Source organism: Thalassophryne amazonica, chromosome 9 (genome assembly GCF_902500255.1).
Source record: "Thalassophryne amazonica chromosome 9, fThaAma1.1, whole genome shotgun sequence".
Lineage (NCBI taxonomy): Eukaryota > Metazoa > Chordata > Actinopteri > Batrachoidiformes > Batrachoididae > Thalassophryne > Thalassophryne amazonica.
The window spans coordinates 22,651,011-22,668,372 of record NC_047111.1 but is presented as its reverse complement, the minus strand read 5'-3'; the positions used below and the strand labels follow the sequence as shown (position 1 = coordinate 22,668,372).

The 17,362-nt window shown below is 43.1% G+C and overlaps 1 protein-coding gene and 1 long non-coding RNA gene across 2 annotated transcripts in view; both read right to left on the bottom strand.

The window, feature by feature from the left end:
* Window positions 1-17,362, bottom strand: part of castor2 (cytosolic arginine sensor for mTORC1 subunit 2) — a 50,985-nt gene that overhangs the window by 22,343 nt on the left and 11,280 nt on the right. Inside the window, exons 2-3 of the mRNA XM_034177759.1 lie at window positions 6,001-6,071; window positions 3,273-3,466 (exon numbers count right to left, since the gene is read on the bottom strand). Coding sequence (XP_034033650.1) covers window positions 3,273-3,466; window positions 6,001-6,071 — 265 coding nt within the window. The remainder of the gene's footprint in view (window positions 1-3,272; window positions 3,467-6,000; window positions 6,072-17,362) is intronic.
* LOC117516875 lies at window positions 8,139-16,714 on the bottom strand. Its single transcript, XR_004562564.1, has 3 exons — window positions 16,704-16,714; window positions 11,891-11,897; window positions 8,139-8,333 (listed from the first exon to the last, which is right to left on the bottom strand). It is a non-coding gene; the product is annotated as an uncharacterized LOC117516875 (long non-coding RNA).

Below are 17,362 nucleotides of genomic sequence, written 5' to 3'. Positions count from 1 at the left end.
AAAAATAATTGTGGCAGTCAGTAACAGTTACTTTTTTAGACCAAGCAGAGGGAAAAAAATATGGACTCACTCAATTCTGAGGAATAAATTTTGGAATCACCCTGTAAATTTTCATCCCCAAAACTAACACCTGCATCAAATCAGATCTGCTCGTTAGTCTGCATCTAAAAAGGAGTGATCACACCTTGGAGAGCTGTTGCACCAAGTGGACTGACATGAATCATGGCTCCAACACGAGAGATGTCAATTGAAACAAAGGAGAGGATTATCAAACTCTTAAAAGAGGGTAAATCATCACGCAATGTTGCAAAAGATGTTGGTTGTTCACGTTCAGGTTGTTAAAGGCAAAAATACTGGTAGACCAAGGAAGACATCAAAGCGTCAAGACAGAAAACTTAAAGCAATATGTCTCAAAAATCGAAAATGCACAACAAAACAAATGAGGAACGAATGGGAGGAAACTGGAGTCAACGTCTGTGACCGAACTGTAAGAAACAGCCTAAAGGAAATGGGATTTACATATAGAAAAGTTAAACGAAAGCCATCATTAACACCTAAACAGAAAAAAACAAGGTTACAATGGGCTAAGGAAAAGCAATCGTGGACTGTGGATGACTGGATGAAAGTCATATTCAGTGATGAATCTCGAATCTGCATTGGGCAAGGTGATGATGCTGGAACTTTTGTTTGGTGCCGTTCCAATGAGATTTATAAAGATGACTGCCTGAAGAGAACATGTAAATTTTCACAGTCATTGATGATATGGGGCTGCATGTCAGGTAAAGGCACTGGGGAGATGGCTGTCTTTACATCATCAATAAATGCACAAGTTTACGTTGATATTTTGGACACTTTTCTTATCCCATCAATTGAAAGGATGTTTGGGGATGATGAAATCATTTTTCAAGATGATAATGCATCTTGCCATAGAGCAAAAACTGTGAAAACATTCCTTGCAAAAAGACACATAGGGTCAATCTCATGGCCTGCAAACAGTCCAGATCTTAATCCAATTGAAAATCTTTGGTGGAAGTTGAAGAAAATGGTCCATGACAAGGCTCCAACCTGCAAAGCTGATCTGGCAACAGCAATCATAGAAAGTTGGAGCCAGATTGATGAAGAGTACCGTTTGTCACTCATTAAGTCCATGCCTCAGAGACTGCAAGCTGTTATAAAAGCCAGAGGTGGTGCAACAAAATACTAGTGATGTGTTGGAGCGTTCTTTTGTTTTTCATGATTCCATAATTTTTTCCTCAGAATTGAGTGATTCCATATTTTTTTCCCTCTGCTTGGTCTAAAAAAGTAACCGTTACTGACTGCCACAATTTTTTTTTCCTGATTTCTTATAGTGTTTCTTAAAGCCACAAAGTGGCCATTTGAAATGACTTTAGTTTTGTGTCATGTCTGTGATCTGCTTTTTTCCTACAAAATTAAACAACTGAATGAACATCCTCTGAAGGCCGGTGATTCCATAATTTTTGCCAGGGGTTGTATTAGAGGTGCAACAGATCACAAAACCCACGGCTCGGATCAGAACACGGTTTAGTCACAGATTGAAAACAACAACAACAAAAAGGCGGGAAGGAGACAAATATCACTTGGTTTTCCACTTTTTAACTAGCGCTCAGCACTCGCAGAGCGCAAACCCTCCACTAACACTAGTTTCCAATTCCACAAATGTTTACCTTGGAAAACATTTTCAAGGTCGAAGTCCTGTTAGAAGTGGCTTTTCATAAGCTAAAATATAACACAAAAAGGCTTTTCAATGTTAAAATCAAACATGCACTAAATCTGCAAAATAGATCAAATGCGGATCAAATTTAGTCTATTCATTGAATGTGTCAGTTTGCACCTCATTGTCACACATGAGAGTGACTGAGGCCCATTTGATTGAGATATAATGCAAAATGTTCACCAAATGGGCTTTTCAATATTAAATTAAAATGTCCACAAAATCCCAAATCCGGATCAGATCTGGTCAGTCAATACAGGATGCCATATACATAACACTCACAAATGTGAAATAAATAGTCTTTTTTGAAAATTTGTTCAGTGTTAAAGGATATGGATTTTTCCAATTTTCCACGATTTTTCCCAGCATTGTCCTTTGACCTATGACCTTGAAAATTGAATCAGGTCTTGCCTATCAGCGTATGAATCTTCAGTAAAAAAAATTCCATAATGATATATGAAAAATCGTGGGTTACAAGCTGTTCACAAACAGACAAACAAACAAACGGGTGAAAACATAACCTCCGCTCAACTTCGTTGGGGGAGACAAAAATTAACAATGAAAACAAGGACCTTTTGCCCATGGTCCTGAATGAAAGCAGAGTGTTCAGTGTTTAATATTTTTAAATAAAATACTTAACTGCAATATGAACAGTACTATTGGAAAAACATCTTCCGTGAGCATAAAAACGGAATAAAAAAAAACAAGAAAACAAAACAGGACTGAGGTTTTAGCTACAAATTCCTTTTCAAAAAAATGAGGAGGTCATCACAGTCTGGTGATATATATGTATATATGTGTGTGTGTGTGTGTGTGTGTGTGTGTGTGTGTGTGGCACTTTCGGGTCCTCCTGAACAGGTACACCACTCAGCAAAAGTCACCCCCCCCTCCCTGGAGCTCCACCCAGAAAACGCCCCGCACACACTTTCTTCCCTTCAGCTGCTCCCTTGTTTTTCCACTCGGGGTGATCACAGCAAATCCGAGGTGCATCTCTTTCTGACACACCATATATATATATATACGAGCGGTAGAGGCCGTTTGCTTCTAACCGGCTCCTTTCATGGAAATGTGCAGCTGTTTTTTCTGCTCACACTTTGATTTTACTGCAACTCTGCATCAAGATTTATGCCGTTACTTTAAAAAAAGTTCACAGTGACACATTTTACACTACTATGTAATAAAAAGGTTTATGCATGCTGACCCGAGGCCAAGGAGACCTCATACTTTCCTTGTTGGTTTCCATCCAGGACTGTTGATATTATTATATGATATATTCAGATCTAAGCACCACTGCAGCTGGAATTCCCTCAGGTTGGATCCACCACAGGATGAAGAGCTCTGGGTCCAGAGTGGTGACCTTCCAGCAGACCCGCCTTCAAGGGAATAATGCTGCCAGTCTGACTTCTTGTTTATATCAATAATCAGAAATACTGTAATCACTCTTTAAAATGAATTTCAATCCGGATGACATCTACATGTTGACCAATCCAAGATTTTAAACACACACATACACACACACACAATATGGAATCAGACTCACCAAAATGAAGTCCGTCTGATATGTTGACAGCATGAAAACTGAAATGTTGTGGTCAGCCAGCGGGGCAATCACAGATTTGGCAATTTTGGTGACTCCAATGGGTTGGGAATTGGAAGTGTTTCCGCCCCCAGAGACCACATTAAGAGCCAACCATGTGGCATCGGCGACGCTGATGTGCTCCGACTCGGGCAGCTCTGAAAATGGACAACAGGAGTCACGTCAAAATGTGCATCAATCTTCAGCAGCATGCAAACATGGCACCAAGAATAAAAAAGAACAACTTTATAAACTGTGACGTTAACACTAATGTGACTCAACCTGCAGCGAGTTAATGGGTTTGTTGTGCTCGTGTCAGCTGTATCCTGTATGGGGAAAAAAAAAAAATTCCAACACCACCTTCAAATAGGAACTCTTGGTTAAGATGAATAAAACATTTCTTGTTCCTTATTTTCACTCCAAACAGCGCTGAGTCAACGCTCAGTCCCAGCACAGGCTCTGACACGGCCACTGAACCGTTTTATAGTGAGCTGCATTATTCTCCCATAGTTATCATTTACTGTTGCATTCCCTGGAAGGGCTTACAGCAAACTTTATTCTTACACATATGATAGTTAAATCCCTGTCACACATAGCAAGAATCTGCCAGAACCATGTCCGACACGGCAAATACCGCCATAATCTGATGCAGTCGGGGAAAAAGAGGCGTGGCCAGCTCTGTCAGAACACAGAGTGCCTCATCCACACCTGCATGATGGCATCCAAAGCGCATGTAGACAGCAGGTGGCTGATACAGACTGCTGTCAGATGACCATAAAAGGCACTGAAGACCACCCGATCAAATGTCTGGATGGCAAACACTGGACTGGAGCGCTATGTTCCTCATGCGCACGTACACACGAGTGCGCAGCGCACGTACACACAAACACGCAGCGCACGTGTGTGCGTGTCACATGGGTGCTCTGCACCCATTGGGGCTACAATTATCACTCAATCATGTGTGTGTGTGTGTGTGTGCATGCATAACGCTGCATGGGCCACTAAGCGCGCGCGGGGCATACGTGCGCATGCATGCCACTGGGCAGCTTCGCTCAGTTTTCTGGCATTGTGCCATGCATCAGATGAAGCATTTCCAGCGAACTTTAATTTCTTTTTTCTTTTTTGCTCACTTAAGGAGCACAACGCAACTCTGGACACCGCGATGTTTGGATTATCACACCAGATTAATTTTTTATTTTGGGTGAGAGGATTTTAACCGCAGGCTGCTGTCCCAGCTTCACGTCCAGGTCCGCGCTGTGAAACACTCCTGGACCGCTGTTGGAGGTGAGAGTCATGTTTATTAATGCTGTCACAGCCTGCCACAAGTTCTGTGTCATATTGCCTACAGAGTTAGCTGGTGATCATTTATTATAGCGTGAGATCCGTTCAGCCCCAAGGCTGACGCGTTTCTGCACATCACAAAGAGGCGCAGCTGCCTGTGTTATGATGAAGACAATAGTTCATATTATTTAAGTCACCCATGGGAAGGAATGGACAAATATCTGTCCTGTAAGGTCTACTGTGGATATAACAGCCTGTTCAGATTTGCAGTGGCATGTGCACAGTAGTGCATGGTGCTTTCAGTTTGATAGCCACTGTTCACATTCACTGTACATGATAATAATTCATAATTATCGTGCCACATGCATTTCAACAATTCCTTTGCGCTCCTTAGACATTATTATACGTGGCACGTGCAGGTCATACTGGCAGGCTTTGCGGTGCCAGATCTATCTCGAAGTTCCCTTGTATGCGCTCAAATTGTTTTGGATCCTAAATTGCAGTTAGATGGTCATCAGATTACACATGGACCGCTGTCGGATAGGTGTCCCATCTCGACGGCGCCCGGAGAGTTTTGAACATGTGCACTGGACTTCCGCAGATGGCTGTCAGAACATTTTGGAACTGAAATCCGACACTTTTCAGATGTGCATCAATTCAAAAGTCCGACACCACTCTCCGTGATTCCGGCTATGTGTGACGGGGAACTCATCTTCATTCCAAATAATACCAATTTGCTCATTCTGAAAACAAAAAAATTACATTTTTAAATGAGAGGACCTCATAATTTGACAGGTTACTATGGTGGCCATCTTGAAAAAGGCAGCCATCTTGTAATTTTGAGCTGATAATGGATCAGCTTTAGAAGGTATGCCATCAAGAATAAATAAGCCAATTTTGGTGCTGTTGGGATCACTGGCTACAACAGGGGAACTGAGGATGCACCAATCCATTTTTTCACTTCTGAGTCGATCCTGAATTTGTATATTTGCCGATACCGATACTATTCCAATACCAGAGCTCTGTTTGCTTTAATAATCTTATTATCATTATTGCTGATTTTATGTGTCCCCAGTTATACAGCTTCATGATGAAGTGGTATAGAGGAGATTTTTCTTAAAAAGAAGACCTGAAAGTTCAGCTACAGTTTGCCAGAAGGTACATCTAAGATGCAAGCCTAGATTTGATGTTTCGGTTTTATTTATTTTTTGGTGGTTTCTTGTGACATTTTGAAAATGCGGAAATGTGCTGCTTACTCAAAATGGTACATGTACTCGTATGCAATTTTTGGGGTGCCCCTGTGGGGGGGCACCAAGTGCACCCTGTGATTATTTTCTTTAACACCGCTGTGCGCTCTAATACTGCCAGCGGGAGACTGCTGCCATAGTAACAATCTATAAGCGCAACTCACCTTTAAAGCCTTCTACATCAACGATGATGGTGTAGTCCTCCGGCGTCTCTGTCAAACTAAAAAACTTGCACCTGAAGAGGAAAAAGTCAAGAAGTGTAAATTAATGAATTAATTAATTAATTAATAAATGAACAATTAAATAAATAACATAAACTTTAACTTGCCAACTCGGTACAAAATGGTGCACAATGCACCCAGCCAATGCAATTCTTAAAATAAGGCGTGGTCAAACGGAGTGTTCGCGCATTGCTATTGCAAGGTAGCAAAAAGTGGCGCTATGCAAGAGGTAAAGCTAATGATAAAAAGTTATGTCTCCCCACTGATGCATTTTCTCAAAGTAAAATACTGATAAATGGCACAGCAGAAGTGTGCACGTTGTCTCACCGGTCCAGCAGATATCCAGCAAAATGTGTCTGTGAAATATGTCCACATTTTATCTAGAGTTCTTCCTAACAGGATCTATGGTGCGTCTGTCACTGTTTCTCCAATTTTAGTGCATTTTATTTATTTTTGGGCATTGCCACAGCTTTTTCATGGTGTCTTATCGCTGTATTTCAACCCATGTTGGTCAAAATTCAAAACCACTTCTAGTTTATATCAGTGATGTAAGACTGCGAATCCTTTATTAGAATGATGGAAAACTATATTCAGGTGGTGCTGAATACTTTTCCGTCACTTAAATGTTGAACAAAAACAAAAGGGACCACAGCTTTAATAATTCTTAAGCCTTTAGAGACCTGCAGACATCTTGTTTTGAGACTGGATTAACAAACAAAAAAAAAATCAACCTGAATATAGATTCAAAAACATGTTAGTCCAAACATAAACTGAGGTAAAACAAACTGTCATCAGCCAAATACAGCACATGCAGCAGACATTCACAAACAAAGCATTGAAAATAAATCAACGTACACAGCAGGTTTGTGGTAATCACTTCCTGTGCAGGTTCTACACCCACTGGACTTCACATTTGGATGAGATGCAAAGAACAGCAGCGGGGAAAGAATAAAAAACAAACATCAACATGTGAACAGCAGCAATTTCACAGGCCGTCAAGTGTCAATTTGACTTGCAAAATCTTTGGCTGTAGCAGCACAGTCGCTTCTGGAGGTGGCAGAGCTGAAGATGTTGCGATTCTCTTTGGGAGTGACGAGGATGGACAGGATTAGGAATGAAAATATCAGAGGGACAGCCCAGGTGGGACGGTTTAAAGACAAAGTCAGAGACGTGAGACTGAGATGGTTTGAACATGTGCAGAGGAGGGACCCAGGGTATATAGGGAGAAGGATGCTGAGGATGGAGCCACCAGGCAGGAGGAGAAGAGGGAGGCCAAAGAGGAGGTTTATGGATGTGCTGAGGGAAGACATGCAGGTAGTTGGTATGACAGAGGAAGATACAGTGGACAGGGTGAGATGGAAACGATTTATTCTGCTGTGGCGCCCCCTAACGGGAGCAGGCAAAGGAAGAGATATTTTACACACACACACACACACACACACACACACACACACACACACACACACACACAAAATTTCATATTCTGGGGTGAATGATAGGACCTAAAATTCATGTCACGGTATACACTTTGACGGTGACTTTATGTCACGATACTTGTTTTGCACTATATGATCCCTTTACTAGCTGTCTTATTTGAACAAGAGCTTAACCTGGACTTTAATTTTCAAATCTGCTCCTTCCAAGTTAAAATCTAGATGAAAGACGTAAAGAATCAAAGCTGGAAAGAGGTGTTATTTGAATAAAAATGGTGATTTGCTTTGAAGTTATTAATTCCGACCGGACTCTATCTTTCTTTGACCCAGCAGAGAGTGGAGTAGTGTTTGGAGCTGCGTGAACGGAACGGAGGACAATTCTCATTTTGTTCTCACAACAGGACAGGAGTCCCAGTTAGTGACTTTAATCCACACAAAACTGACTCACAATTAGCATATATTAATGGCTTTGAGAGGGGTTAAGAAGCAGATCTGCCGCTTCTGAAAGCAGCGAAGCAATGAACCAACGAAGCAGTGGGTCAGAGCAGTGCTTCACTACTTCAAGCTTCAAAGCAATGCACGTATTAAGCTGCAGATGAAGCGGAGTCCGGTGGTGAGTCCGGTGGTGGAGATTTTGAATCAGGCTGCTCGTGCTCTGTAACATCCACAGGCGGACTTGAATGCTGAGAGGAGGACAGCTGCGGACCGCTCTTCTTGCACATAATTAACCTCTGGGTACCGAAACTTGGCACCGAAAGACAAGGCATGTTTTGATACTCTGTACTACCAAAGCATTTCGGTTGGTGCCACAAAAGAACCGAAGTTCGGTACCCAGCTCTAGGACTGGGTCCCATGAGACCCAACAGAAATCTTGCGGGATCAGGTCGTTAAAACTTCACTGCGGGTGGGAGTGGGCGGCTAAAAACCCCCCCCAAAAAATAAACATTCATTCATTCATTCATCTTCTACCGCTTAGTCCAATTAAGGGTTACGGGGGGCTGGAGCCTATCCCAGCAGTCATAGAGCGCGAGGCGGGGTACACCCAGGACAGGACGCCAGTCTGTCGCAGGTCCACAAATAGACAAACAAACACAGACATGCACACACACACACACACACACACACCTACGGACAATTTTAAAGAGTCCAATCCACCCAACCCGCATGTCTTTGAATGTGGGAGGAAACCGGAGCACCCGGAGGAAACCCACGCAAACACGGGGAGAACATGAAAACTCCACACAGAAAGGCTACGGGAATTGAACCCATGGCCTTCTCGCTGTGAGGCAACAGTGCTAACCACTAAGCCACCGTGCTGCCCAAAAAAAAAAAAAAAACTAAAACAAAAAAAAAACCTGGATTTGGAAGCGGTCAACAAATGAAAATAGTGTAAAAGTATGCTGTGTCCACACGCTACTTTTAGCTTAAATAGAACATCTTTAACAGGAGCAGCGGACAGGAACAGCAACAGGTACACAGACACAGATGCAGCGAGAGTTACACTGCATGCCCATATATAGAACACAAATATGAAACGGTCTTTAAACTAAATGAAAACAATGAAATAGGAGCACTATTCCTGACCAACTGTGTCAAAAGGCATAGAGGCCAGTGAAACAAAGTACAACCCCATGAATCTCTTTATTAATAGCCTAAATGTCGTTAATAGCCATAATGCATTTCTTTTACTATGTGGGCATAAATTCTCAGCGTTTCGCGGGTGGGGGCGGACTGAAAATACGCACTGCGGGAATGAGGGGAGTATAATACACACGTTGCAGGTGTGGGCGGTAATGGTCCAAATTAAAGCCTTGAGTGGGATGAATTTCTTCATCTTTTAAGACACACCCACAAGTTGCTGATCAGGGCAAAGAACGCAACCTGTGAGTTGATGTTTGGCTGCCAGCCCATCTTATTAAAAGTTAACTTCAGTCAAGACCTTGATGCACATTTGAGCAGTTTTTGTGGCCATCTAGCAGGCGATGTGAGCATTTCAGGGCTTCTAGTTTATTTTCTAATTCATTTACAGCTGGATGAACTGAGACAATTGCCAAAGTCTTGACCAAGGACACAGACAGGTAGCACAAGATACCTGCTGAACAATTTAAAATTGTTGGGTGGTGGCCAAGTGGTTAATGCGCTTGGTTTCAGTGCAGAAGGCTCCAGGTTCAAACCCCACCCCTGCCACATTTCTCCATGTAATGTGGAGTTGCGTCAGGAAGGGCATCCGGCGTAAAACCTGTGCCAATTCAACATGCAGATCCACCTTGGATTTGCTGTGGCGACCCCGAGTGCAAACAAGGGAGCAGCCGAAGGGACTTACTATTATGATTCAAACCAAACAAGCGCCACCTAATTTTTTTTTTAATGTCTTGCCGACACTTTTCTAGTTGAATTTAGTACATTATTCCAAGCAATGTGTGCTGCTAAATGCAAAACTTTTAGGCAGGCATAAGCAAGGACATCCTTTCATAAAACTGTCCATGGAACAATCGCAGACTTCTTTGTTCAATAACATGTGGTTAGAGCACTTGGTTTTGGTGCGGAAGGTTCCTGGTTCAAATCCCACCCCTGCCATCTTTCTCCATGTAATGTGGAGTTGCATCAGGAAGGGCATCCGACGTAAAACTTGTGCCAGTTCAACATGCAGATGCACCTTGGATTTGCTGTGGCGACTCTGAATGCAAACACGGGAGCAGCCGAAAGAACTTACTTACTTCATCACTAATACACAAATATTTACACTGAATCTCCCCAAACTTATCAGCTTACAGCGCCCTCAGGGGATGACCATGTTATTAAAAGAGAGATAGACATTGGCATTTTAAACCAGAAACAAGTCAAACTTTGACAAGTACAACCTGTCAGTTTGCTTGTGTTTATGTTGTTTTATATTTTTAAAAGCAGATAACACTGGGCTGCTGTGTAGACAAGAAGTAATTTGAAGAGAGGATTTTGTTGTTTTTTTCTGATATATTTATAGACAGACATTTGAATTAACTGTAAACTACTTTCAGGCCGACAATGTTGAGTAGCGGAGAACATTTAACCTGAATCCGTCACATTCTGTGCACATGTTAGAAAATTTACAGGGAGCCTTTAATAAGTTTGTATTGTACAGTAATAAACTGAAACATCACGAACAAAACACTAAAATGTGTCGTGTAATAAATCAACATAAACACGTGAGGAGAAACCAAACATGACAGAAACCAGTTTAGCATCTGATAACTTCCCCTCCAAGTTATTAATATGTTTGAATTTGTCTCTGCAGTGTCTTTCAAGCAGTTATTTTTCACCCCCCCCCCCGAGTTGAAAAAGCTTTTCCAAAATGCTGCAGTACCAAACTCTGACAGGTGGTGGCAGGTCAGCATAGATCAGCATCATTTGGGGAAGTGTGCATACAACCTGTGTCTGCAGGAAGGTAAACCCGTCTTTAACGGGTTCAGACTGAACGTGAGGGGGCGCCGGCGTGTGCAACTGCGCAAAGGGAATTTTGAAATGTTCAAAAAAATCCTTCATGCTTAAATGCCGTGCTACGTGGCATGATCTGCTCACCAACAGGACGTGCAGCTCGTCAAGTAGACTAAGGAAGTGAACAGAGCAAGTGGTGATGTCAGCGTTTTGCGTCAGAGCGTAGCTCGTCTGAACGATTATAAGGAGATGTTAAATCTATCATATACTTTAACAGCTGCAGACAAGAAGGAAAGAAAATGCAACTGTTTTACTAAGCCATGGCAATGTAAACATGACAAATAACTTACCTTTTTAGACAACAGACAACTTGCAGAGAAAACTGTGTCACAAAACTCCATGAGCAGTTTTATCGTTTTTCTATTAAAGTAGACCTGCATTGAAATAAATATGGTCAGATCTCAGAAAGAAATAGCTGATGTGTATTTATAAGACCCTTATGAATGCAGTAAAGTAAATCTGCAAGCCCAAATTTGTAATTCAGCGGAGAAATCTTCGATCCCGCATTGAAACTGATTTTATCTGTTAGTAATGTTACTGTTATACACATCCTGGTTTCAGCATCCAAAAGTAAGCTGCAATGAATGTGAGATACAGCTCTGCATGCTCAGATCAGCGGCGACATCGACAGCGGGCGCCGTTCTTCCCCGACGCCTCTCTCTCTGCCTCCGCTGCGCTTACCGAGTCGTGCTCGGTAACCGCCTAAGCGGGCCACTCACACCGCCCCCGTGTCTGCTTTGCAGCCGGCATCACCTCTCTGTGTACTGAATGGAGGTGCAGCCGACTTGGCACAAGTCCAGAGACTACGCTCGCTGTTTTGATGCGGAGCGGCCGGTAACACCTGTTGCTGCAAGGACAGACTTTCCGCAGCGCCACACGTCTCGGTAATCGGAGCCGCAGAGAGAGGTTTATATCTTTTTAATGACTTGAATTCTTTGCGGGTCCCGCCTCCGTACCCCGCGACGGTACCGGAGGCGAAAGACAGATTTTCAATGCAACACCACTCAATCAAACGGGCGTATGAAAAGGACCCCCAAAATAATTTTCAAGCACAAATAACAGAAATGTGTACTCACCAAACGTGCCGCATGACAGTATGAAATTTTTAAAAAAGTAGATCCTTCCGTATAAGACAAGAAAAAGGTGCAGATGCAAACTGATGTAAATCCACAAATTACAGTTGGCGCGCGCAATGCATGCTGGGATAGGGTCTTTTCCCTGACGTCTCGGCAGCGTCCCGGATGTGATGACAGTTTTGCGGAGGGCTAAATTTTAGCTGTAAATTTGTCATTTTTAAATGAAGATTTCTCCATTGAATGACAGATCTGGGCTTGCAGATTTACTTTACTACATTCAGAAGGATCTTATGTGTAAATATAAGTCATTTTTTGGTCCAAAGATCTGACTGCATTTACACTCAACAAAAATATAAACGCAACACTTTTGGTTTTGCTCCCATTTTGTATGAGATGAACTCAAAGATCTAAAACTTTTTCCACATACACAATATCACCATTTCCCTCAAATATTGTTCACAAACCAGTCTAAATCTTTGATAGTGAGCACTTCTCCTTTGCTGAGATAATCCATCCCACCTCACAGGTGTGCCATATCAAGATGCTGATTAGACACCATGATTAGTGCACAAGTGTGCCTTAGACTGCCCACAATAAAAGGCCACTCTGAAAGGTGCAGTTTTATCACACAGCACAATGCCACAGATGTCGCAAGATTTGAGGGAGCGTGCAATTGGCATGCTGACAGCAGGAATGTCAACCAGAGCTGTTGCTCGTGTATTGAATGTTCATTTCTCTACCATAAGCCGTCTCCAAAGGCGTTTCAGAGAATTTGGCAGTACATCCAACCAGCCGCACAACCGCAGACCACGTGTAACCACACCAGCCCAGGACCTCCACATCCAGCATGTTCACCTCCAAGATCGTCTGAGACCAGCCACTCGGACAGCTGCTGAAACAATCGGTTTGCATAACCAAAGAATTTCTGCACAAACTGTCAGAAACCATCTCAGGGAAGCTCATCTGCATGCTCGTCGTCCTCATCAGGGTCTCGACCTGACTCCAGTTCATCGTCGTAACCAACTTGAGTGGGCAAATGCTCACATTCGCTGGCGTTTGGCACGTTGGAGAGGTGTTCTCTTCACGGATGAATCCCGGTTCACACTGTCCAGGGCAGATGGCAGACAGCGTGTGTGGCGTCGTGTGGGTGAGCAGTTTTCTGATGTCAATGTTGTGGTTCGAGTGGCCCATGGTGGCGGTGGGGTTATGGTATGGGCAGGCGTCTGTTATGGACGAAGAACACAGGTGCATTTTATTGATGGCATTTTGAATGCACAGAGATACCGTGACGAGATCCTGAGGCCCATTGTTGTGCCATCCAAGAACATCACATGTTGCAGCAGGATAATGCACGGCCCCATGTTGCAAGGATCTGTACACAATTCTTGGAAGCTGAAAATGTCCCAGTTCTTGCATGGCCGGCATACTCACCGGACACGTCACCCATTGAGCATGTTTGGGATGCTCTGGGCCGGCGTATACGACAGCGTGTACCAGTTCCTGCCAATATCCAGCAACTTCGCACAGCCATTGAAGAGGAGTGGACCAACACAATTGCCACAATTGACAACCTGATCAACTTTACGCGAAGGAGATGTGTTGCACTGCATGAGGCAAATGGTGGTCACACCAGATACTGACTGGTATCCCCCCCCCAATAAAACAAAACTGCACCTTTCAGAGTGGCCTTTTATTGTGGACAGTCTAAGGCACACCTGTGCACTAATCATGGTGTCTAATCAGCATCTTGATATGGCACACCTGTGAGGTGGGATGGATTATCTCAGCAAAGGAGAAGTGCTCACTATCACAGATTTAGACTGGTTTGTGAACAATATTTGAGGGAAATGGTGATATTGTGTATGTGGAAAAAGTTTTAGATCTTTGAGTTCATCTCATACAAAATGGGAGCAAAACCAAAAGTGTTGCGTTTATATTTTTGTTGAGTGTATTTCAATGCAGGTCTACTTAAGTATATATCAAACAGGGGAAATATTTTATATTTAAGTCTCCATGACATCACTTATGCCGCAAAAGATTTTGATCACACTAGAGTTGTCAAACTTTGTAATATCTACGAGCTACAAGCAAATAATCAACTGGCTACATTATCATACTTTAAGAGAAAAGCCTGGGTCCCACCAAATAATGAAGGCTGAAGAAGGAGCCACGCATGGGTGTGGGGTGATTATCTGAAGAATGACCCACGTTTTCATCTTAACATGTATCCACTATGTGCCTCTCTGTACCCCGCATGTGCCGCGTAGCAGCCTCTAGTCAGCCACGACCGACCTGTCATTACAGCCTCGAATGGCTGGCATCAGCCACACTAAGCCATGTAGTGCCATGTTGGTGCACGTTTAGGCATGAGTTTTGTCCAAACCTCCAGCCCTCCCACACTTGGTCCCTTTAAAGTGTGGGTTTTCAATTCACAGATTCACAGCAGCATTTAAAGATGTCCCTGCTTTTATTTTATTTTTTAAACGCAGTCCAAAAATAGACACTCCATCACAGTCCTGCAGTTGTGCCCTGTGCGCCAGGCTGCAGTCCACCTGTAATGCACCAGACCAGCTAGACCCGAACCACGGGTTCCTGGAGAGCTGCCTCTGTGCTCCTCGCTGGCTCCGCGGCTCTCTGGCTTTTTTTTTTTTTTTTTTTTTGCGGTTTTAAACACACAAAACTTTGTTTGTCCGTTTATTTCTGCAAAATCGCTTTTTTGCACGTGCGCTGCTGTTGTCCTTTCATGGACAGCTGTCTCTGTGCTCTTTCTGGCTTCTGTTCCATCCGTGGCTTGCTGGCTTTATTTTTTCCCTGGCTTTAAGCACAATCATTTTTACAACGTGATTCCACTTCTGACTTTTCCACTTCTGGTGGTTGGCTCTCACTGCGGTATTGTATCACTTCCTGTTCCGGAGCACAGCGGTGTTTTTCTGTATCTGTTAGCTGTTTAATCTGCGCAGTTAGATTGATCTAGTTATCTATATTACGATTTGTTTCCCAGTGTAATCTTTACGTGCCTTAACTAAAGCACTCATTCTGCTGAATCACCTCTAAATTATTTACACATTATTCACTTTGCGTGTTTTTAGGAATCCGCTAGCTTAGCGTAGCTACTAGCTCTTAGCCGATTTAGCATGGCGGCTTCTCCTGTCTCTCCCGCACTTTTCTGCTCTGGGTGTGAAATGTTTAGTTATTCCTCGGCCTCCTTTAGCAGTAATGGTACTTGTAATAAGTGTAGCTTATTCGTAGCTTTGGAGGCCAGGCTGGGCGAATTGGAGACTCGGCTCCGCACCGTGGAAAATTCTACAGCTAGCCAGGCCCCTGTAGTCGGTGCGGACCAAGGTAGCTTAGCCGCCGTTAGTTCCCCCCTGGCAGATCCCGAGCAGCCGGGAAAGCAGGCTGACTGGGTGACTGTGAGGAGGAAGCGTAGCCCTAAACAGAAGCCCCGTGTACACCGTCAACCCGTTCACATCTCTAACCGTTTTTCCCCACTCGACGACACACCCGCCGAGGATCAAACTCTGGTTATTGGCGACTCTGTTTTGAGAAATGTGAAGTTAGCGACACCAGCAACCATAGTCAATTGTCTTCCGGGGGCCAGAGCAGGCAACATTGAAGGAAATTTGAAACTGCTGGTTAAGGCTAAGCGTAAATTTGGTAAGATTGTAATTCACGTCGGCAGTAATGACACCCGGTTACGCCAATCGGAGGTCACTAAAATTAACATTAAATCGGTGTGTAACTTTGCAAAAACAATGTCGGACTCTGTAGTTTTCTCTGGGCCCCTCCCCAATCAGACCGGGAGTGACATGTTTAGCCGCATGTTCTCCTTGAATTGCTGTCTGTCTGAGTGGTGTCCAAAAAATGAGGTGGGCTTCATAGATAATTGGCAAAGCTTCTGGGGAAAACCTGGTCTTGTTAGGAGAGACGGCATCCATCCCACTTTGGATGGAGCAGCTCTCATTTCTAGAAATCTGGCTAATTTTCTTAAATCCTCCAAACCGTGACTATCCAGGGTTGGGACCAGGAAGCAGAGTTGTAGTCTTACACACCTCTCTGCAGCTTCTCTCCCCCTGCCATCCCCTCATTACCCCATCCCCGTAGAGACGGTGCCTGCTCCCAGACTACCAATAACCAGCAAAAATCTATTTAAGCATAAAAATTCAAAAAGAAAAAATAATATAGCACCTTCAACTGCACCACAGACTAAAACAGTTAAATGTGGTCTATTAAACATTAGGTCTCTCTCTTCTAAGTCCCTGTTGGTAAATGATATAAAAATTGATCAACATATTGATTTATTCTGCCTAACAGAAACCTGGTTACAGCAGGATGAATATGTTAGTTTAAATGAGTCAACACCCCCGAGTCACACTAACTGTCAGAATGCTCGTAGCACGGGCCGGGGCGGTGGATTAGCAGCAATCTTCCATTCCAGCTTATTAATTAATCAAAAACCCAGACAGAGCTTTAATTCATTTGAAAGCTTGTCTCTTAGTCTTGTCCATCCAAATTGGAAGTCCCAAAAACCAGTTTTATTTGTTATTATCTATCGTCCACCTGGTCGTTACTGTGAGTTTCTCTGTGAATTTTCAGACCTTTTGTCTGACTTAGTGCTTAGCTCAGATAAGATAATTATAGTGGGCGATTTTAACATCCACACAGATGCTGAGAATGACAGCCTCAACACTGCATTTAATCTATTATTAGACTCTATTGGCTTTGCTCAAAAAGTAAATGAGTCCACCCACCACTTTAATCATATCTTAGATCTTGTTCTGACTTATGGTATGGAAATAGAAGACTTAACAGTATTCCCTGAAAACTCCCTTCTGTCTGATCATTTTTTAATAACATTTACATTTACTCTGATGGACTACCCAGCAGTAGGGAATAAGTTTCATTACACTAGAAGTCTTTCAGAAAGCGCTGTAACTAGGTTTAAGGATATGATTCCTTCTTTATGTTCTCTAATGCCATATAACAACACAGTGCAGAGTAGCTACCTAAACTCTGTAAGGGAGATAGAGTATCTCGTCAATAGTTTTACATCCTCATTGAAGACAACTTTGGATGCTGTAGCTCCTCTGAAAAAGAGAGCTTTAAATCAGAAGTGTCTGACTCCATGGTATAACTCTCAAACTCGTAGCTTAAAGCAGATAACCCGTAAGTTGGAGAGGAAATGGCGTCTCACTAATTTAGAAGATCTTCACTTAGCCTGGAAAAAGAGTCTGTTGCTCTATAAAAAAGCCCTCCGTAAAGCTAGGACATCTTTCTACTCATCACTAATTGAAGAAAATAAGAACAACCCCAGGTTTCTTT